This window comes from Nipponia nippon, unplaced genomic scaffold, assembly GCF_047370975.1.
Source record: "Nipponia nippon isolate SJK-2023a ecotype South Korea unplaced genomic scaffold, ASM4737097v1 scaffold_1, whole genome shotgun sequence".
In the NCBI taxonomy this organism is placed as follows: Eukaryota; Metazoa; Chordata; class Aves; order Pelecaniformes; family Threskiornithidae; genus Nipponia; species Nipponia nippon.
The window spans coordinates 160,157,967-160,181,948 of record NW_028262290.1 but is presented as its reverse complement, the minus strand read 5'-3'; the positions used below and the strand labels follow the sequence as shown (position 1 = coordinate 160,181,948).

Below are 23,982 nucleotides of genomic sequence, written 5' to 3'. Positions count from 1 at the left end.
CTCAGTATACCTCTATTTCCATTTCCACCAAATCAATGGAGGTTTTCTGGGGTTTATTACTATCTGAATTTACCAGTATCTGTTTGAAAATACCTTGCTGATTCTATCACTTCCTGGGCACGGTCCTTTTCCCCCCAGTCAGAATGCTTCAAAGCTGCATACAAAGCTGGGATGGGCCAGAAAGCACCAGCACAGTGACTATAAGGAAGCAGAAAATGGCAAAATAAAAAGTCTCAAACATTTCATCAGGCTTGTCACCGCTTTTCTCTTTCCTGACAAACAACCGTAGAAATTTCACAGCTTCCAGGTCTCGGAGCTCTCTGTAGTACAAGATTAATCGGTACTGATCAGCCAGGGCTGCACATTTTCTAAAACCACTGTCAGCTCTACAGAGCATGAAAACCAGTAGAGAAAATCATTAACAAACCAAAGCGGTCTCAGTTTCTCATGCCCAGTCTCTGATGCTGCTGGTTTTAAGCTGCTTTTCAGGACCAACAGGATTTTGCTCTTTCAGTTCGTTTATGGCAGCCACTGGAACACACAGCAACCCCCTCACTCTCATTTATTTCTCCAGAATTTTTTTCACCATGGTTTCTCCCCCACTGCCTCAAAACAGAAACATCCCACCAGAATGAGAAAAATAAGTATCTCAGCTCCGGTCCTCCCACAAGCAGCATAACCCACTTTGGGGTGAAGTGCCAGATGGGCTGCAGCTCCCCAGGCTGGAGGAGCAGGAGATCAAGTCCTGTCTCCTTTTGCAATCACTTCTCCGTCCTCCCCCTACACGTTTTCTGTCCCTGTTCTCAGTGCAACTATCCGCAACCCGGCCTGTGCCGATAAACGGTGGTGTGAGCCAGGCTGAAGTAACCCCTGGGCTTCCTTTTGCACTTGGAGAGGCTGTGAACCACCTGCTCTTTGGCTTGGTGTCACTCCTTGCCCACGGGCTGCTGTCTCAGCTGGTCGCGACCTATAGCACGTTAACTCCACGTGGTGATCACTGATGCAGTCACCACATCTCCGCTGTTGGGAAGGGAGAGTATGATTTCTCCGCTTGACACATGATCCACACTCACCCCCAACTCCAGTGGTCTGGGAAGGACCATGGCAAGCGATGGAAGAAGCCCCTTGAGTTTTTGCTGAGAGGGGAGGACATTTCCCCTTGGGTTGAGTATTTAAAGCTACTCTAAAATACAGCACCTCCCAGAACTGCTCTAGAGCCTCAGCAGCCCTCCATCCCACGGTGGTTTGCAGAGACATGAGATAAAACATGTGCACTGAGTGCCACCAGCGTGGCTACAGCAACTCGGGGACAAGCCCCTGCCCTTCGCACCGGGACTGCCTCATTCATGTACACGGTGGGGCTGAAACATTTTTGCACGTGTATATATTGGGGTCTGAGTCATTCAGCAGGCTCGTTCCTAATTTAGTCCTAATTTGCACCAATTATAACAGCTGGCAGGGAAATTGTCCTCGAGAGTGTTACTGAGGCGGGACAGGCCAGGGGCTGAGGGGCAGCACTGAGGTTTGCATGGAGCCTCTTGGACACGGCTTGTCGGGGCTTGGCTTTGGCCCCTGCTGCTTAAAATCCACAGCAACAAATCCCAAGAGGAGCAGCATGAGCAAGGAGAAGCTCCTGGGCACTTCCATGCAGCTAAAAGCCTCCAAAATGAGCTGTTCAAGGCTAAATGCCTGGGCACAAGGCAGCGCCGGGGGTCACGGCAGCCACATGTGCTGCAGAGCGGTTCCTTCGCTGGGCACTCATGGCTTGAGTAGGGAAGAAACGCTTTTAACATTACACCTTTTGCATGTGTCATTCAGTCCTTCATGGAATGGATAGTGTCCTTTAAAGGGCAGAGCAATTAGCCTCGCTGGGGCCAAAAAGTTGTCCCCTTCAGAAATGCCACAGAGACTATCTATTTACAACACACCGGGCCGCAGCGAGAGCTGGCAGGCGGAGGAGCTGCCAGCAACCCTGCACAGGCAAGCAGCAACTGCAATAGGAAGCAGGGAACTCTGCGGTGGTGATCCAGAGGTTGGAGAAATCTTGGGTAATCCCAGTCCTCAGCCCTGCCAAAATCATATTGCATAAATCAGCTTCCCTGCTGTTTGGTGGATAGCTCAAGCTTTGAGGTCTCTCTGTTGGCTGCTCCTCTCCCGGAGCAAAGCTGCGGGCTCTCTGCCTTCGCCCCGCAGCTCTCCCTGCTCACGTTTGCTCCTGGTGCTCGTTCATGCTTTTCTCCTTCCCCTCTCTGTGTGCTCTCTGCTTCTGTTTGGCCATACTCAGGTCTCCTCTCGCTGTTCCCTTGGCATAAAAGGACTCTAAGGCTCCAAACCCAGGGAATTACAGAGATGCCCATCCTTGGCAATGCCACCCTCCACTTTACCAGGATGCGAACCTCTTCATCGGTGCAGAGGAAGGATGGGGTTTAGCTCAACTGACACACAGAAGAATGTACTACTTGATAACTCCAGTTGCAGTGGCCTGATGGTATCTACCCCTGGGAAGACGAGAAGCTGTGCTGCCCCAATCCTGTTTGCAATGATGGGAGGACTCTTCCTTAAAACTCTTACAGAGAAAAATCAAGAAAGTCAAGAAATTCCAAGAAAAATCAGAAATTCCAGATTCAACTAGCCCAGGTGACAGACCACCCCTTTCTGGGGCATCAGGGGATTTTTTCCTCTTCTTTCCTTTTCCACTGCTTTCCTGAATACAATCCAAGCTCATTCAGCAACAGGGAGGCTGCAGTGGCAGCACGGCCACCTGGGAGAGCAGGGTGGGAAAGCCCACGATGGATTGCTGTCATTCATTTCTCATCCCTGATGGCAGACGGCAACTAAATGGGACGCACCAGCGTGTGACCAAACCTGATGAGCCACCAAGTCTTGTTGCTAGCAAAGCTCCTGCACGCCACTAATACTGATCATAAAACCTGCCGAGCACCGGCGGTTCCCTTGAGAGCTGCTCAGAAAGTGTTTATTAAGGCCTAATAGCTACGAGATACAGATTAAATCTAGAAAATAACACAGTGATTTTGTTTTGACATTTTCCTGCAAATAATTAAAGCCATTTGGGGGAGGGGGAACCATTTGCAAGTGTGTTAAGCCTTTCCCAAAAAGAATCCAGACTCTGCTGGGCTGGCAGAGGCAACCCCCACGGCAGAGCATCCGACGAAGGCAGTAACCCAGAGACATCCCATTTGCTTTTTCCCACTCTTATGACTTAGTAGTTCTCTGTTCATGACGGAAATGCGATGCAGGGAGCTGACCTGGTCACGCTTTTACAAGAACGGCATCTGCAAAGTCTGGAGTAAATACTGTGCAGAAAACTCTGCCTAATGCTCGCTGCGTACCACTGGAGTGGGCTACAGAGCTGGATTAACGGGCAGGCGGCTAAGGAGGAGCACATTTTTTGGCATTCCTGGCATTACACTTCCAACTTTTTTTTGTAACTCTGTCACAAACATTACAGTTCATATAGCCAGTACTCTTGGTGCATGACAAATTATTTTCTCCGTGGAGGAAGATAAGGACAGGGTTTAGAGTTAGACTCCGAGGAAGCAGACTTGCAACACTATGTTCATTGCTTCCAGCAGCAAATCCTTTTGCAGATGTTGGCTATTCCCATCTCATTGATGAAACCACAAGAAAAGGGTGAATTAGTGGCTCACAGTGCCTTTAATCACTCAATCAACAAATCACACATGTGTTTCTGCCTAGGTGAGAATGTAGGGGTTTTAATCAGAAATTTGGGAATAAATTTTACATCTGGGCAATCTGTAATCTAAATTTTCCCCTCTTCTTGCATAAACTTTGTTACCTGTCTTTGTACATCTTGCTGACACTGCGAAACTCCAGAGACCTGGGTCATATCTCATTTACATCACCTTGACCTTATGCTACCACTCCAGCAGAAACCCTCAGAAGGGTTTAGGGGAAAGAAGAACAAGGCACAGTACCTTAGAGTTAAAAACACTGAACTGTACAAAACGGGAACAAAAGGAGAAGCATTTGCAAGAAGGACACCTTAAAAACAACACAACCAACCACTAAATAAATTGCAAAACATTAAATAATAGAAAAACAAGCTTTCTGGGCAGCCACCCATCCATCAATAGCAACTCCCCATCACTAAATCTGTATGCATCTCTCCGCACCATCCATATGGTCCAACACAACTCATACCTTCGTCATTCTGCTGGATTTAATGCCGTGACTCCTGACCGATAGAGAGTAAAAAAAAAGCCTTGCCTACCCTTTGTCAGCCTCTCTAAACTGTGCCTGATCTGGCTGATTCACTGTAACATCAGTTTTAAACCTCTTAGTCACAGGACAGAATCTCCCAGCAGCATTCATGGTCTTCGGGGAACCACAGAGTTGTAAAACAGCTACCATTAGTCCATATAGGAAATGCATTAAACATCGTATTTCTCCACTATTCTTAAGAAATACATCCAGATCCTGTTGGAAAATCCCTTGTCTCCTGGCCAGCTGGTCCCTACATGGTACACAGATACTCTCCAAGACCACAACTCGGCACCTGCACTTGAGTTAATACTCAGTGACCAGGAAAAGCTTTTGATTAAGGGAGGAGTCCCTAATTGCAACTCAAACACAATTATATCGATAACGGCAGTATCAGAAATATATGTTTTTAAATGCATTACTTATCAGATTGATATGCAATTTTTCTCTACTTAAAAGCCATCTTTCAGTATACAGTGTTAGCCCTAACTTAGCATTTAGTCACTATTCTTCAGTTAAAGTAACATTACTCAACAGCCCCTTTTGAATGTATTTCATAGCGTTTACTGTAAACCTTCCTGTAACATCACTCTTTTCCTAAGGTTGTATCTGATGTGTTACAGGTGTCAGCTCAGATATTCCTCTCCGGTGCAAATCAACATATAAATAACCTCCACACAACAACTGAGCAATTCAGCCAATGAAACTGGAAAGCACAAAATTGTTGCTCGATAATTCTCTATCCCCCACTCGCTGCCCTCTCCCAAAGACCGGTGTCCCTCCTTTTCGGATGGGTAACGCAGAGGGTCCTACCGAACAGGCCACGAGGATCAGACTGGCGTCTCTCCAAGCTTTTGCACTGCTCCTTTCTCTTCTTGCTCCCTCTAAAGCTACCAAAACGCTTCATGAGCTGCAACATGCGCTCGCGTGGCAGCAGCTGTCGGTCATTCCCAGGACTGAAGAAGAAAAGCAGCACGAGGGGGAAGGCAAGGTGTCGCTTACACCAACAGCCCAGGTGCAAGAAAATAAAGCTCCAGAAAGACCGTGTCACTGCAAAAAAAGTCCAGCTCGCCAGCGGTTCAGCTCCGAGGCGCTTGGTTGTCGTCTTCGTGGAGAGCCGCTCTGCAGCAGGCTGCCAAACCTCGCACGCCAGGCGCTTCCAGTCTTAATTCCAATGTACAGTAACTTGCCTGCAAGTATCTGTGGACATGGGGAGAAGTTCAAAGTCTGCCCAGCTTGCAGCCACGGAGCTCTTATCTGTCAGCCGTCAGAAACCTCGGAGACCGAAGCAACGTTTCCCAGCAGATCAGCTCATGCGGAAAAGGTCAGGAACCGCCTGATAAGCTCCCTCGTTTAAAAAATGCAAAGGAGCCACAAGCCCTCTTGAAGGGAATTGTCATGTGCAGCTCGGCATGATGACTCTTTAAAAAGGCTGTAAAAGGACACCACCCCTGGACAGACAATTCCTGGCGGCGCGCGTCCCGGGCACACTCACACCGTGACATGACATCACCCAACTATTTTGATTCATGTGTGCTGGGTCTTCGCAGCGACAGCATAGTCCAGCTGCCTGTTGATGAGCTCCGAAACGCCCGGCCCTCCGCGACTAATGACTAATGGATTAACGGGAACGAGCTTCTGCCAATTCATAAAAAGAAGGCTGATACTTTCTGGAAACCGTAGCTGGAGTGATGGGCCGGACTTTCTCTAGCGACGTGCCCTCCCCGTGCTATGCATATCTATATGCTCCGCATAGATTGCTCCATTCAAATTTGCTGCCTGCAAAGCAAAAAGCACCCGGGACAGCTGGTTGTAACACAACTGAAATCCACCTCGTGGTCTTTTCAATGAGACAAGCATTCACAGGGCTGTTGCTCATCCCAGCCGGCCGGGGTGTATTATGTTAGGCTCCGAGTCTGTACATTTAGAGTTGTTTATTTTAGGAAAGTGTTGAGCAGTGTGGGCTAGATCTTGAGCAGCTGGAAAGGGGCGCAAGCACGAACCAAGGCATGGTCAAACTATCGTAGCCAACCTTCCTAAGATTACGGTAAATGTTCTGTTAAAACAAAAGCTTTTTTTAAAGTCATAGAGCACCAGCCTTTGCTCCAGACATCACTGGAACTTGAGGCTCAGATCTTTCAAACCCTTTATGAGAGTCTTATCTCTTTAATTCCTAGGAGGAATTAAAGGTCATAGCACCTTTTTCGTCTCCAAAGAAGCATGCCTTTTTCTTTGTGCCCATTATTGCTCCTGGGACTTAATATCATTAGAAAGGAAAAAAAAAAAAAAACGAACAGCCATGAATACTGCAGAAAAGACTTTTATCAACACAGATTTCTTGCAAGCTTTGGTCTTTCAGAAAGATGGCTGTGACCAAGGCATCAATGCAAGGATGTGCCAGGACTTCAGGGAAGGTGCAGAGACAACAGGAGGTTCCTCTGCCATCTTCAACTACCAGAGACTTCTCTCAGTCTACCCTACAGAGAACATGGAAGAAGACTGTACAGAGGGCATCTAGAGACCAAAATAATCAAATTATTAACAAGACAAGTATCTTCCAGACAGGGCTCTCACTGAGATCCAAGTGGGGAAGCACAATGATTAATTCAAGGCTCTTCCCAGCCTTTCCTCTCCTGACTTTTCCTCCTACTGTCTTTTATCCCCACCTTTGTGGTCCTAGCTACATGTTTCACCCCTGCATATGAAGATCTCAGTGCTTTTCACCAAATAACAATCTTTTGCACAAAACAGCCTGTCAGCCCAGTGCTTTATGAAAGCCCCTTCTCCAGCCCCTCCCTTGAGGTTCACTGTTCACCCAGCGCAGAGGAGAAGCAGGTGGAGCAACGAGCAGTGTTTAGGGATTGGCAGGGGAAAGTGTCAGTGTAACTTAAATACTGCTTTTAACGTTGTTGTAGGAAGTGTCAAGCTCTTCACACCCCATCTGGCCTTGTGTGACCACCACATGTACCTCTGCAAGCTTCATCTTCGCTGTCCCTTCCCTTCATTCTGCCATGCTGATGTGACAGTAGCTGTAGCGGGGCAAGCTCTGGCTCTCCCCATAAGCACGTGTCACGGGCCAGCTCTCAACCTACTTCCATGAGACCCATGAGCTTCACAGTCCTTCCCATTTGAAAAACAGCTCCCCAATAGCAAAACTGAATCTTCCTTGCTGCAATTTAAGCCTACTGCTTCTTGTCTTATTCACCATGCACACAGAGAACAGATTGTTCCCTTCCGCTCCGGAGCAGCCCCTGACATATTTGAAGACAGTTACCCAGTTCCCTTTCCAGTCTTTACTTGGCCAAAGACACAAGAAGCACTGCCTACAACACCAGTGCAATCTGGACCTCGTTTCCCCTCCTTAGAAAAGCATTCCTCATTCTTCAGTGGCCAAAGGACTGCTGAGAATGACTTAATGTCATCAGAAACCAAAAAAATTAAATCCCTTTTTAATGAGATAAGAATTGGTATTATTTCAGCATGGAAACAGCCCCCTTTTTGATAGAGGCCAAGGATAAATAGTAGCTGATGACCTTTCCAAGCAGGGCCATTGCACGAGGAGGGCTCATTTCCCCTTATTAAGGAAAGCAGCAAGACCTTAATGTTTCTGTACAGAGCTACCAGAAAACGAAACGATGCTGTTTAATAACTGACTTTCACAGTAATTTGTTAAAAAAACACTAAGTGCTTTGAGTATGATCATTTTGTCTCCCACAGCTAATGGTCTAACAGATACTAGCACATTTACACCAGATACTACATCTTCTTAATGATTCCAGTGGAAGGATCTTATAAAACTAATAATAAAAAGCTGGGCTTCAAAGAGCTCCTTTGGGGCCATCTATGTTCTGGAGATTGAAAACACAAATCCTTTCCAAACAACCATGAAATGGACTCTTGTCAAACTACTTTAAAGTCTCCCAAATTAGTTATAGCATATTATGTTTCTTGAGCTGCATAAGGATAACACCAGCCCCTTCCAAAAACCATACGCAGGCTCACTCTGAGAGGTACCAAACATTGGGCAGCTTAATAAATGTATTTGCAGGGAAGGAGCAAACAAACACTCGTGTACGTGTGTGAAATGCTTCCCTAGCCCCGCTCTATCTGCTAAGCTGGCCGCACCGGAGCCATTTCATGGCCTTACAGCAGTCCCCATCCTGACAACTCGCCAACCCGCCAACCCGCCTCCAGCCCCACCACCCTCTTGCACCAAGTCATCTGTTTCTCTGACAGTTATACTTTGATGACCTAGCATCAAGTCCAAAAAAGAGCCTAAAAAAGACTCTAGAGCTAAAAAAAGACCCACATCTCCTGGAAATCTCCCTTACACCAATTCTTGCCTTCATCCCACCCAGCGATGTCCTCCCCTGCTCATCCCAGCCCTCCACCCCCTTAAACCACCTCTTTTTTTTTTCTTTAAAAAGGGAGGTTGGAGCATAGAAAGTAGGAAAGATAAACCTCCTTGTGCTATATTTTTCATTAATTCACAGGGCCACATAAGGAGAGGAGTCTCATGGCAGGAGTCATCTCCAATCCAACACAACAAAGCCCCATCCATGGCTGGCCTCCCTCTTCTCAATGCTTCTTGCTTTTCAGTTCTCCATCTCTCAGGATAAAAGTGCCTCTTGTACCTCCCCCCCAGTGACTTAACATGACTCTTCAAGCACAAACATAACAAAAATCTTCCTTTGTCTGGATGCAATGTGAAGATTTGTTCTACGAGGTAGAATTGGGGGTTGAGTATTCAGATTTGGTCTCCAGATAGGAAATGCCATCACACCATCACGGGCTGTCTGACCCAGACATCAGAGTTTTGAAACACAAACTGATTCATCTGTCTCATGGAGGTGTAAATTCTGTGCCGTGGTGAAAATACTTAAAATGCTGGTATTTTGAACCATTTCCTCACCTGCCTTTATAATAGGAGCTTTAACCTGATATACAAATGCAGCAGCAGAATGCGGGGCAGGCAACAGGGACCAGTTAGTCCTATCAGGGTTTATTCTGGTGTGAAAATGGAAAAAACAATACTTCCCTCCTTGTAACTTAAGATCTTATTTAGCATGAAACAGGAAGGCTAAAAAGAATATGAATCCCCTTAGTTATTAATAAACGCTTCAACTGGCTTCTGACTGCAAATCAGCAAAACCAAGTATTTCCCTTTCCTTGTTGCTGAGAATGTCCTTATTCAAAATTCCCTCTGTTGTTGTCATTGCTGAAAGAAATAAAGTTCAGATTCACTCTTAGAAGGCCAAAGCATGAATCGTGTTTGCATTTTTACATGGATCACTTTTCTCTGCCTTGTTCTCCTTAAAAATTTTCCTAAATTGGAATTTTTCTAAATTTCTCTTCTCAATTCTACGGACTGACGTTGGCAAAATGAAACATTTTTTAGAATTGTCAGTGGTGCCGGGACATGCTTACAAGCCTCACAACACCGGACTGGTTTTAACTGCAACCGTATTTCATACAAGTAGCAAACTTGGAAAATATTTCAAAATAACACACGAATAAATATGTAAAAGAGATCTTTGCTCTAAAAAAACCCCGCTCAAGACTACAAGTGATACAATGCACAATAACAAAAAGCCTGTTTTGCCCGAGCACCATTTGCAGGCCGGTTGAACAGAGCATGCAGCCTGCGTTTCCAAAGGGAAATACAAACTACCACTTTCTCCGTCTGGTCCAAGTCCAGCTCACACCCCATAAAAGAACTGCAAGTTTATGACTCCAAGCTGGGCTCAATTACTTTCCATAATCATAACCAAGTGTTTCACTGTAATGAGTTTTTGTCTTTATCCCCTTTTTTATACTACTTCATGCTGCTTTCACTGTGCATTAAGAAAGATTTCAGTCTCTGAAGCTGTCAGGCTGGCACTGAATTGGTTTTTAAAAATCTGAAAGTTTAATTTTACTTCTTTTTAGCGGTCCCAAAGGTGCACACTAGGTTCCCCAGAACCCTTGATAAATTATGTATAAATTACATCCTGGCGTCTTTGTGATGTTTTTCTATCCTACCTTTCCAGAGTTTATAATATGAACCAGCAGGAATAGGAGAAATGGCGATGGTAGCGTTGGCGTGTTGGCGATTTCTAGTAAGAAAACCACTGTATTTCAGGCTCAGAGCACCTACCCCAAAAGACCGATAAGCTGGGATTGATGACTAGGATCCTATCCAAATGAGAATTTTATCATTTCCCCACACCCTACTAATAAACGGTGGTGCGTATGTTCCCAGCACTCACTTCTTTAGCAATTTCAGTTCGTAATGTGAAAAATGGAGCCATTCTTTCTTATATACGCTACAATCTGGCTGTGCTCAAAACAGCAAACCAGTATTTGATCCAGCAAGCACAGGATGTCTGGTGTGACAACGCCACTCCTAAAATTTAGTAAGTTCTCAGCTAAAGGAAAACATCTCAGAAGTAACTTTTACAAAAAATAGCAGAGGCAATAAAGTTCCTTAGAAGCATTTTTTCACGTGTGCTTTTCTCATCTCTTCTTGCTTCTCTTTCTTCTTGCTTCTGTCAAGTCTTTCAACCATATCCATCCACAAAACCTTGAGAAGGAGATAGGATTCACTGGAACATCACAGAGCTCTTTTTCATCCTCTTCTTGTTCTTCTTTCCTTCCTGCTTCCTCACTTCTCATGCAGGATTGGAACAGATTAAATTATGTTAAAGTTGAAATGGGCATTGTAGGGCTGAACAAAATATCCCTTTCAGTTTAAATTAAAGAAAAACTCTTTCAACTAGCACTGAATAGGTTGCAAACTGAATGATGGCAAATGAATAAAGGCAGAAATTACTCCAAGAAAGTGACACATTAGAGATGGCCAGTACCTGAAGAGTGATATTCATATCACTGTCCCATAGTGGACACCCCAAAATACAAGAAATTAGGAATCAGGGCACCATGACTCCACAGAAATACAGTCCTCCACCGATTGTGCCTTAGGAGATTTGTTTCGAGAGATGGCAAAAACTCACTGAATTAGCAACGGTTTGCACCAATCCTCAGCTGTCCTGGGATGTCAGCCCTACACAAACCCAGCCAGCATCCCTTCGTTGCACAGCCACAGCCACCACATTTGCAATTCAGAAGCTAGTAAGAGCATTAGCAGTAAAACAGCTTCACACTCATTTACTGTAGTTTTAACATTCACACTGGCATGGTTATCATAAAATACAATTTTAGTGACCAACATGCACATTGGAAGCAATGCCCTCATCCTAAAATCTAGATGGGACGATGAGATTTCACAGTAATTTCAAGTTCTGTACCCCTCTGTTCCCCACAGTGGGCAGATACATCCGACAGCTAAAGCCAAGACATTTGCTTATGCACAAAATCAGACAACAAAGAGACTCTTCTCCTGACTCGGTATTATTATTATCAGCTATTTTTGGTTGAAAATAATCTTAAGTGTACCCTAACAATAAAAAATGCCAACAGTGCAATTTCAGAGTTGACAGTCATCCCACAAATGACCCATTCCTATGCCACACTGGATATAATAAAGACATATGTGCTATATATATTATATACAGAAAAGTAGAGACAGTGGCCAGCAGCATCCTATTAGACATGTGCAACAACGCAGAAATGTTGACTGAAGAGAAACTGAACCACACCTTGAAAAGCTAAATGCTTAGCTAGTGCTTGAGAAGCCTTTCTCACTCCTCGCTCCAGCAATTTCACTGACAAAGTTCTTCAGTGATGAAAGAGGGACCTCATTTGGTTCAGCTGCAAGAGAGCAGCAACTTCCAGAGGAATGAACCATTCCCTGTGAACTCCTACCCTCAGGTCTGCCAAAGCTCAAGGATGAAGGAGTTTGCATACGTGTGCTTCTCCCGCTCTTAGCTGCTGTGATGGTCCAGGAGAGCCTGAGGCCTATGTTCAGGTTACCTATAGGGGTATCTAATGCAGGTGTTTACACAGAACGGACATTTTCCATGCACTATTGCAAACATTGTTTTGTTGACAGTGAAATCAGGGTCTTGTAGCATTAGACCAGTGGTGAGCTGAATTGTTCATTGAACTCAAACTCAAAGCTCACAAAATCCCGATGACTAGCTGGGGTATCCACAGGAAGGGCTTTAACTACTTATTATATAGCCACCGACAGCATGTTTACATGAATGACCAAGGACATCGCACAGGACTGGATCTCAATCTGATGAACTAAACACAGGCATAATGCCAAGAGGGGAAATTCCTGCAGGATCACCCAACACTGCATTGTCATTACAGGTGGGATTGCTCCAGCAAGAGGATTATAATAGAAAGGGAGGAATCCACCACGCGCAGACAGGGACTGCACTGAAACCCAACCCCCTGCACAGCCTCTTTGCATTGCAGCCAGCTCCCTCAGTCTATTTGCTCAAGTCACCCCTAACAAATACAGTAGACCTTCATCTGGTGGTTAAGAAACAATACAAGGGATTTAAAAAAAAAAAAACCTGCACAAAAAAACCCCAAGATCTATCTTCATTTTCTACTCTCACTTTTCCTATGAATTAATGATTCTGAAGCATCGTTAGTTGTAGGCAAAGGAATAAACCCAAGCACATTGCATACTTTAATGTCATAAAAATTGAGCAACTGGCAAACCAGCTCTGTTAATTTCCCAAGATAAGTATCTCAGGAGCCACCACCAGCTAGATCTCACATAGCACTTTTTCATCTTCAGAAGAAGGGAGGTAAGCACCATGGTTTGTAATTTCTTTGCACAGAGAAAAAGTGACTTTCCACAAGTCCCCGTGCAGCAGGCTGGCACTAGGCTGGCGAGGAACAGACCAAGACGGAGGTCTATTGGACTTGTCAGCTCTGCTCCTTCCTTTGCAAGAACAGGACATATTGTTCACACTGCGTTAAACCACTGTGTGCATGAGGTGGCTGTCTCACATACCCCAGCTCCAAAGAGATTACTAGAATTAGTCACCCAGATCACGGAAGATCTGCCAGAGCAGATGGGAGTATAGAGGAGGAAACATTCGTTATCACAGACATGAGGTCTGGAAGAGAAATCATGCAAAATCTTTCTGGTTTCTCTTTGCAGGTTCGTTTTTTCCTTGGTTTTTTCTTTTGAGATTTTTTGCACCCAGATCAAACATAGCAATTTTGTTTGCAAAAGAAACTTTACTGACTTTTTAAGAGAGATGAAAGAACAGTGAGAAAGACAGACCCTGCAGCTTACTGAGATGGTAACAGAGGAACCTTAGCAATCTGCCAGGGTACAGATGGGACAAAGACCGAGACAGTGGACATGTAAGGGAAAACTGGCATTGTTTTAGTGTCTACAATGAGCCAGAAACCATTCAAGGCCCAATATTTCCCATTTCTTGATGATTCTACCAATTCGTGTAACTGGCAGACAGGTAACTTGGAAAAAAGCATCCGACGCATCCACGGCATCCAGCTGGGAAGCTGCTGCGGCTGCGGGAGCCACAAGCCTATGATGGGAGTGAATCAAGGGACTGTGTGGGATGGCTTGGGTGGTAAAAAGTTCCCTGTTCATTCACTGTGCAAGTGAAAACACCAAGCACTGTAAAGTTCAGAGTTGTTATATTTAGGATTGTGTGAAAAATCTCAGTGGGTTGGCCGGGACCACCGCAAACATGGACTAGAGAAAGCTTTTTGAGTCTTTATGCCTAGATGACAGAAGGGCTGGAAACCTGGGAGCTGCAAGGCAGTAAGAGAATATTCCTGGAAAAGCCAACCCTGCCAGTCTGCACACACAATACCCGGCAGGAGAAAAAATAGTCTGAAACCTTTTCACAACAGCTAATGATAAAGGAAGAGACTGAAAAGGCTGTCGGCTGTGTCCTTGGGGGCACTGCCTGAAAGCCAGAGACAGAGCAGGGCAGAGGCAACATCGCGGTAACTCCTTGTGCAACACTTCCTTGGTTATTTAGGTTTTAGGATGCCCTTGTGAACCAGAGGGCAGGTACCAGTGCTCAGGCACACCCCAGCTCGACGCAGTTCTCAGGCTGACACTTAGTTTGCAGCCAGCATCTTTTCCTGTTCACCTCCTCAAAACATATCAAGCCTCAAATTGAGGAGAGACTTCTGGAACCATGACATCTCTTCTAGTGGTGACTTAGCTTAGCAATGCATTGGGCCAATCACACTCCTATTGGTACCTTGTAAAGTCATAGAATCATAGAATCATTAAGGTTGGAAAAGACCCTTAAGATCATCGAGTCCAACCGTCAACCTATCACTGTCAAGTTCATTCATACCATGTCTTCAAGCACCATATCTATCCGTTCTTTAAATACCTCCAGGGATGGAGACTCAACCACTTCCCTGGGCAGCCTGTTCCAGTGCCTGACTACCCTTTTGGTGAAGAAGTTTTTCCTAATATTCAACCTAAACTTCCCCTGGCGCAGCTTGAGGCCATTTCTTCTCGTCCTATCGCTTGTTATTAGGGAGAAGAGACCGACCCCCACCTCGCTACAGCCTCCTTTCAGGCAGTTGTAGAGAGCAATAAGGTCTCCCGTCAGCCTCCTCTTCTCCAGGCTAAACAACCCCAGCTCCCTCAGCTGCTCCTCATAAGACTTGTGCTGCAGACCCTTCACCAACTTCGTTGCAAAGTCATTTGAAAATGATCTAACCTAGTATTACAGATGCCCAGAACTTGTACAGTGCCATCAGATTCCCAAATCTTGTCAAAGGTCATCATCTTGCAGTGGCTTCAGTGCTTAAAGTAGAAAGCACTCTACCAAGTAGCTCTAACATCATTAATCAGTTTAAATTCCCCATCAAGAGTCACAGCAGAAACTCAGTGTTATGGCTACAGAGCTCTGGATATATGCAGCAGCACAAAGCCCAACTCTTGAATTTCTTGGTCTGTCCCAAAAGCATCCTGCATCCTTAGCCCTTGGCTCGGGTGTCTGTGTTTTCAGGGGCACGTTTCTAACACAGTCCTATGAGCTTTTCCTAATGCAGCCTGGTGCAATTCTGGCTCTCAGAGTCAAGGTTGCCTAAAACAGCCTGCAAAAACCTATCAGTGTTACATACTGAATGCTTTTGTTATTATTGTTGTTATTTTGTTATTATAGAATACATATTTATGGAAAAAAAATACTCCATCATCACCTTGGCAGCTAGAAATAAGGCCTGGCAAGTCTGACAATCATCTTATTTGCAAGTGTGTCACTGCAGCAAAAAATATTAAAACGTCTGTGCTAATAGACACGAACAGAAATTATCGCTCCAAGCTACATATTCCTGTAAACCAGGTAGGTTGCTTCCAGTCATAACAAAATACCAACAGGGCAGAGGAGGGGAGGAAGGAGCACTGAAATGGGGCTGAGTAAGGAGTTTAGAGACTTTGGGTTTATTCTCAGCTCTGCTGCTGGGCCGCTGCACGACCAGGAATAACTCACACCATCTTTGCGAGAGCTTCACCTGAAAAGCCGTCTTCAGATGCTCTGTGTTACCGCACTGCAAGAGTCTCATGCTTAGACCAATCCCTTTTCTACTCCTATTAACCAGAAAGATAATTAAAAATCTTAAAGTAAACAAAGACCTACAGCAGTTGAAGTAGATATTTACGGTGACCACAGGTTTCTGGCTTTCATTCCTGTTTATTTTCTGCCTACATCCATTACAAGCCTATGTGTTCAAAGGCAAACAGCAAAATCCCCGTGTTTGCAGGAGCTGCTCGGAGTGGGGCAATGCAAGTGCAGGGTGGAGAACATCAACACCCAGCCTGAGAGACCAAACTCCCAACAGCCTCAGTAGCAAAAATCAGGCTCATTGCCAGCAAAACTGAGCTTCTCAAGAAGTCTTTATATTTATTTCCAAGTGTTTTTTTCCCTGCACAACATGTTAAAAGACGTAACACGAGCTCCTGCGTCAAGCACAGCATTGACAAGGACGGTCCTGCTGGTCTTTATTTTGAGTCATAGCCCTCAGCATCACCAGCCTAAATCAGTCCCTTCAAATTCCACCCCCCCCTTCAGTCACCTGCTACAAAATTCACACTTTTGAACTACAGCAATTAATGAAACTTCACCAAAACCTGGAGAAGATCCGCTCAGGGTCACGCACGAAGGTCTGGGGGAGCCGGGGGCAGAGGGGGATGCTCCTGCCCCAGCCTTTGCCCTCCTTGCCCGCACAAACCTGCCATATCACAGCCCGCACAAATCCGGCGTGGGAGGGAAGGCGTGGGGCACCAGCAGAGTCCGAAGGGCTTTCCGCAGCTTAGCAGCTCCCCCTGCATCTCCTAATGTGCTTAGCTAGTTAGTGAGCAGTGAGCTAAACATCTTCGTGTTCAGCAAAAAGCTTTACCGGTTTTTTGCGTTACTTGACTTTAATGATTGGGAAGCAATGTGTGTCTTACCAACATTTTCTCGGTCGCCGTCACAAGGTGCTTCCCAAGGTGTTGCTTTTGCTCCGAGAGCACAAAATGTGCAGTCGGGCCTGGGGAGTGCTCAGTGCTCGCTGCCTCGGTCCACAGTGAAGAACAAGGCTGGCTCCTCAACACAGTTTTAACTTCTTAGCTCCAAGAAAAAGTTCAGCGTCACTGTATTAACACTTCCAGTGTAAAAATACTTGCATTTCAGTAAGAGGACACAGCAAATTGCTGTCCTTTCTTTACCTGCCCTGCAGAATGGTCCCTACAGCTTCGCGGTGCTGAGCCCATCGGGCTGTACTTATTCTGCGCCCATCCGTCCCACCTTACCCCTGTAAGACTGCAAATGCAAGGTTTTTTTCCCTTCATATATTAACATTATAAGCATATTAATGAAGTTTCTATCCTCATTTAGCCACCTGGCTTTTGCACCGTGCAAAAAGAACTGGGAAAGAAGAGGTGGAGGCTTTCTTAGCACAGCAAAGGGTTCCTCTAATCCTGCAACCTACACCGCAGCTGCAGAAGTTGCTTATAAATGGCTTCATCAAATGTGATCCATTCCCTAATGCACAGTAAGTATCTGTCCAAGGGAGAGGATAAGAAACTTTTGGGGAAATGAAGTGCCAGGTTTAGAGAGAAACAAGGAACCACACAACCTTCCCAGCCATGAACTCATCAAAGGCTTCTTCCCTCTGAATTTTTGCAAGATGTGCATGTGCCGCGTGTTGCTGAGCCTTGCATCTGCTGGACGGATGAGAAATTAATTTCTAAGAAAGATCTTCAGTGATATCAGGCATTTTCTTTTTTTAATGTGACCATAAAGTGGCAAAAGCTGTCAGCGGCGCTGGCAGCAGCTTAACAAAAAGTGTTGACGTTGCCTGGATACTGAGTCCCGCTCCAGTCTAGGATTTGCCTGCGTGTCTGCATCTGACAGAGGTAACTCCTCGGGATTTTAGTTCTTCTTTAATATTCTGAGAGCCGTGCAAATATCTCTCCTTATTCAGATCCCTCCTCCTCTCTCCTCCCCCACTTTTTGGCTTTGTAAAATACAAACTAATTCCTCGACTGTAGTAAAGCCATAAATAAGAAGCCGTAAAAATATTTTTCTAGCCTTCTTTTTCCAAGGTTAGTCTTTTCAGTTATATAAGCACTTTATAAAATAGCATGGGGAAAGTATATGAGAATCTGTTTATGTGATTAAGACTTGGCTCTTTCTTTACTATGGCCCAATGACAGTATTTTATGCTTTGCATTTTGCCACTGCCGAGGTTTGCTCAGCTGTCTCTCTGTGACCTCCAAAGGAGAAGGCAGCAAGATTTAACATTGCTTTTCATGGAGTGCTTACAGTAAATCATTACTGGTGGGAATCCATGGAGTCTTGGGAAAAAAGAGCATTAGTAAGTACCTGCTAATTTTTCGTTACAGTGGGTGGATTCCAGGTTTTCACTGATGGCAAAAATCCAGCTACTCCGAAGGGAAGCGAATTTTCCCCAGTCTTTCAACTTACTGCTGTCCTGCTCCCAATCTGACTTGTGCCTTAGTGTTTGAAGAAACAGTTCTGGATGCCAGTTACTGAAGTGCTGTGGTGTTTTATTATCTTTTATGGTAAAGAATTTGGAAGGACTTGAGAGAGAGCTTCAGGCAGAAACAGAAACAGGACCAAAGTGAATATACAAAATACAGCACGAAACTCCTCTTCCTGGCAGCTGGATGACAGAGAATTAAAAAATCCACTACAGATCATTTTTCCAGCCTGGTCCCTGACATGATTCCTAAGTGAGGAAGGATGCACAGTTATCCCAGTGCTCCACAGCAGCAGAGTTCAGCACCCTGCAGGGTTATTTTCCAAAGGATATGACGTGCTGTTCGGATACTTTCTTTAGTGCTACTTGTTTTATTTATTTAATAATGTCATGGGCTCTGAATACACAAGCAGCCAACTCTTTCAACAATCCCATCCCCAGTCAGTGCCACATTCCCACAGAGCCCTTCTGCACTGGGGAATGACTCGCTTTGGCGATGCTGAAGCAAAGGCCATACTCTCCTGCTCCTTGCAATTGCTCCTCCAAAAAAAATCCACGTATCGTAACACTAAACATCGTGACAGCATCACTTCAAGAGAGTAAATAAAGCTTGAACACAACAAGAACATGTACCACAATCTCACAACTCCTTCCAACTGATGCCAACCACAAAGCAGCGAATACGTGAGGTTCATCTACACAGCCTAATTCTGTTTCCCCTCTCATCGCAGCAGTAGCAGACATGAGATTTTGGACACTGTGCCAGCTTTGACAGCTCTGCGGGGAGAAGACAACACCTTTCTGTTGTAGCACTCTCAATCCTGCAATTTAACCACTGGTAAAAAATTTACATGGAAAAACTATTGATGCCGTCAAAAAACAGACGGGAAGTTTGAAGCAGAAACAAGCCTTTAAAAATACCACGTCTTTTCTTTTCAACTTTAAAACTGGAATGGACAAAGCAAAACACAGTAGAAAGAAAGGTACAGATGACTCAACAGGCTCGTTTTGTGGCAATGCCTTTTGCTGTTGCCTTCCCCAAGCCTCTTGTGGCTGGGAACCATAAGAGCACTTTGATGGTTTGAAGATGCAAAAGCTGGTGCGTGGAGGCAGTGCCAGGATGCTCACATTGAACACACACAAGTGCATGAGAAAAACTCACCTCTTCCCAACTGCACACCTCTTCTTAAATACAAAATGCAATAAAAGAATGAAAATGATGTTGTGAGTCCTGAGGATTACGCTCTCCAAGTCATTTTTCTAAGCACGCCCGAGACGCCCAGGGCAGCTGGACCCTCTCTTGGCTCTCTTGGCTAAACTAGAGCCAAACTATGGCTAAAGGTGCAGCACAGCTGGTGCTGGTCCGTGCTCCATCGGCATTCCCGCTCCCTTGGTTTATCGCTGGGCTCCCCAAGGAAGCAGCTGCATGCAGCAGATTTAAGCTTCCCATTCTGCAGCGCAGCTGTCTGCTTTGTAAAATCCTCCACCGACAACGTTCACACTCTCCATATCCCGGCTTTCCAAATGGAGAGACTATGGGGGCTTCCTGCGGTTGCCATGGTGGCTTCTGGCTACTCCAAACCAAGCTCCAGCCACTCTGCCTCAAAACTCACCCCAAAATGGTGGCTCAGTTTAACACCAGTGTGACTTCTGACCAGCGCTCATCACCAGCTTCTTTGACTTCAATGCGATTTAATTGCAGTGACATGCCTTAACAAAACCCATGCCAAGAAACTGCAGTTGGAGAAAGAGCTGACCTAAGGCCAGTTTCCCAAGGGTTTTCACTCCCCCCTCCCCTAATTTGTGGCCCCCTGGTGCCGCACAAACTCTTCTGGGTCACTGAGGTGGCTGCAGCCACCCAGATCTCCCCCAGCCCCTGCCACAGCCACATGTAACAAGGTGCCTTACGCTACATTTCACCTTCTGTGATGGCCACATGCTCCTCCAGCACCATCCTCTGAGGTTGGGGACAATCCCAGAGGAGCCACCATCCTTGAGTCCTCACCAAGGCTTACTCTCTAAAAAAAAAATCTGAGATTTCACCTCCCTTCATCACCCCTAAACTCTGTGGTTAAAGGAAAAAGCGAAACATCACCATGGGGCCAAGGACAGAAACAACCCTGATGACATCTCACTTCCACAGAAGATCCACCCCACCACCACCCCCCCAAATCCAGGGATCTTGTCTTTCGGGGTTTATCTGGCTGCATGGATATGTGCTACTATGTGACATGGAGATGCTCCACATAACATGCAGAAATAAGACACAGTAATTTTTTTTGCATTTTCATACTCTGATGATACTAACACAGTCTTCACCCCAATGGTCTGGATAATACAAGCGCATAAATCCACTTCTGTTAAGCAAAGTTGAAGGAATTATGGCCCATCACAAAGGAATACCAAAGCAACGGCTATTAATTAAATGCGTTAATTTAGTTAAGAAAAATGCTAAATCTCAGTTTCTTTCTTGGTCTTTGTTTCTACAACAAAGACAACCACGGAAAAAGAAAAATGTTCCTAACTACTGCAATGGAGTCCATATCAGTTACCCCGTGGCCATGGATTTGACCATTTTTCTAAATTCTATCTATCCCTGCCTGCCTTCCCTTACCACTAGTAAAAATTTGCTGATAATCCACATATTTTTCTGCAGACTGGGCTTCTGATTCAACAAAATCTAGACAGCTGTACAAACTGGCTTGTGCTAATCCCCAACATTTGCTTGAAAGCTTTCTGTGAATGCCAGTGAACATACAAGATGTCAGATCAGGGATAATCCTCATTACTTACTATTTACGTTTTTAAGGAGGGAAGGGTCATAATTAGGCTTTTGTCAATGAGAGTGCCTTTGATTGAATCGGAAGTAAGGGCTTTCCTCTGGCTTTGAAGGACAAAACCCAACACTTAGATGCCCACGCAGGAAACTATTCCTTATTGCTTATTGCTCACCACCTTCATAGGGGTGACTAGCAAATATTGCTGAAAGTAGCCAAAATATTTCCTTTTTCTTCTTTTTTTCCTTTTTTTTTTAGTTAAGAAGGTCCTTTTTTTTTTTTTTTTTGCCAAGTCAACTGGCTTATGTGTCTTCACAAGGATTTATTCTATTAACTTCAGGCACCCAAGTCTAGAAATTGTTCCACTGTGTTCAGAACCCAATGGTCAAATCTTCCTCTCTGTCACTCTGAGAAAGCCAGATGTAGTAAATCAGACGTGTTTAAACACACATAATACAGCAGAATGTGATCTTCGCATGGGCGGAAGCCACATTTTAATTAGCTTCGCTGGAAGGAGCAATACTTTCTTCTAAAAGATGAAAAAATTCAGCTAACCACTCATCTAAATGTTCACATTGATTCATTTTTGAGGTACGCTCTCCCAAACAAGTTTAGGCCAGTGCTGCATTGCCATCAAGTGCTGCATTGCAATCAAGTGCTGCTGCTGAGGACTCCTACGCCAAAACCCCATTTTTACTACCTGACTATGTGTTTCAGCTGCCATTCATGCTTCTCGTCTTTCAGAAATCCTTCCAGGTGCACCTAACATGGCCAAGCTTAACCTTTCTCTAGCAAACTATACTTTTTTTACAGGTTGCCCAGAGAGGTGGTAGATGCCCCATCCCTGGAAACGTTCAAGGTCAGGTTGGACAGGGCTTTGAGCAACCTGATCTAGTTGAAGATGTCCCTACTCATTGCAGGGGGACTGGACTAGATGGCCTTTAAAGGTCCCTTCCAACCCAAACCATTCTATGATTCTATGAAACACAAAGGAGGTAGACATTTAATATAGATGCTAAACACAGAATAAATAACACGGGCACTATTTGCCATGTGTAGCCACTCTCGTTTCAGTATTAAGCATTAGTTCATGTGCAAGTCTTTCACCTCCTCTCCAGAAAGTCTTGACCTTCGTAGTGTTTAGATGTGGATTTTTTATTTTGCATGGATTAAAGCCAGTTTTGGCCTCTGTCTGCTCGGCACTACAGGGGGCACGTCAGCGTGCAAGAAGAACTGAAGCAACCGCATAACTGCAAACAGCATCATCCTGTTGGAGTTTACAGGTTGCCAAGCACAGTTCACTCACCATTAGACAGCTCCGTGAAAAGACCGTGAACCTGAAGAGCTATGGAAACCTCATACTGAGGTTAAGCAAACAAATCTGACAGCAAACCTTCTGCCCAGCTCAGGCAGGTGATGAAGCAGATACATTCACAGTGACCCTGAAACAAAATGCTCAGGATTCCCAAATAATGGTGTTTGTTGAATATGATTCATGGCTTACCTTCGCACGCAGCACAAATGCATTGCATTAGGGTCTGTGCCTTTGTCAATGCAATTAAATGTCTACCTTGATATTGAGGGCCATATCCTGACCTGAGGGCAATGGCAAACCCTCCTGGGATGAGGAGAGGAGAAGCTGGTTTCCTGAACAACTGCTGAAATTATTGCTGTTACACATGTCAGAGGGAGGGATGCTTTTAGCCCCTGCTGTTTGAATGGGTTTAGAAGCTAAATAAAACAAGCAAGCATAATAAATGGTCCTTAGCATCCTGCTCAACACCTAAAGCAATGCATCTCCAGGCAGGCAAGGCAATCCCAGCCTCTCCATACAGCAATGAGGAGCAGCAGGATGCCCACAGGAGGGCACCTACGTTTCACAGTCATATAGGAGCTCCCAGGGAGATGCAGTTTGGGCTGGCACAGCGCGGCACTGTCTGGTGTAGCCGCCCACGCGCACTTGTCACCACAGTCCTGTGTCACACACCTACTCGGGGCTTTCAGAGCTGCACTCACATTTCGGGGTCCGAGAGCCGTAAGCAGCAGGAGATGCTGCAAGAAGTAAACTACAAAGAAACCCCACTGCAAACCACCGCAGTTGCCTACCAATAAAATGGGCTTAGACGAACCCTGAGGCAAGCTTCAAAATAATTTAACTAAGAAATTGAGGTGTTTTGATGGTTGATCATCAAAGATGCCGAGTATTTGTTTCTCATATCAAGTACACACAGATCAATATTTAAGATAACAATTTTTTAAAGACGGAGAGGAGTCTTCAAAAACTGGGTGAACTGTGACAGAAATGAACATAGCAGAAAACCCATGAAGAAAATATTATTTTTTTTTTAAAATCCCAAATCCAAAACAATCCACAACCCCTTTTTTGTTTTAAAACTAAAATAAGAAAGATTCTATTTAGATTTCATTGAACACTTAGTGCCCCACGCTAGAACCAGGCAGCCCTGGAGGGAGGGGAGGGCAGTTAGTCTATTGATCCATCCTAGAGATCCCAGGCACAGGGACCTTTGTAAGCTCACTGCAGGCTCAGTGGTTTTAGGATTGTCATAAATCAGTTAGTTCCTGACATCTGGACCTTTCCAGCGATGCTCTGTAGATGCACTGGTTTAGCTGTTCAGCTGGATAACAATTCTAACATCCAGAAAGTGGACCAAAGAGAAACAACCTGGGGAGAATATCAGTTACAGATTATTGCTCGTAGTGTACACGTGACTACAGACTAAAATCTTCCCTTCAGAAAGGTCGCTATTCAGGACATTACTCTCAAAATTACATTCACTACCACATTTTTACTTACGACAGCTTCACACTGTACCCACTGTGAATCCTCATCTCACTGCCCCATCCTTTGCACTTTAATTTGTAGAGCATCCATACACGCCCACTTAGCAGCCCAAATCATTTCATACGCCAGCTGGCAAAGCACAGACAGGGCTTCTGAGCATTTTACAACCCCCATCAGGCAAATCCGAAACCGGTGCAAACTTTGGGGAGCACAGACTTCCAACTAATATGCATGTGTGTGCCTGACTAGTAAAATGCTTTTATGAACCTG

The 23,982-nt window shown here is 45.0% G+C and overlaps 1 protein-coding gene across 7 annotated transcripts in view; it reads right to left on the bottom strand.

Moving 5' to 3' along the window:
• Window positions 1-23,982, bottom strand: part of PRKAG2 (protein kinase AMP-activated non-catalytic subunit gamma 2) — a 228,908-nt gene that overhangs the window by 113,031 nt on the left and 91,895 nt on the right. Inside the window, exon 1 of one of the 7 annotated variants that reach the window (XM_009467571.2) lies at window positions 5,056-5,635. The exons of the other annotated variants lie outside the window; for them this stretch is intronic. Within the exon in view, the coding sequence (XP_009465846.1) occupies window positions 5,056-5,161 (106 nt within the window). The 5' untranslated portion in view covers window positions 5,162-5,635. Of the gene's footprint in view, window positions 1-5,055; window positions 5,636-23,982 lie in introns of those variants that run through there. 7 annotated transcript variants of the gene reach the window in all.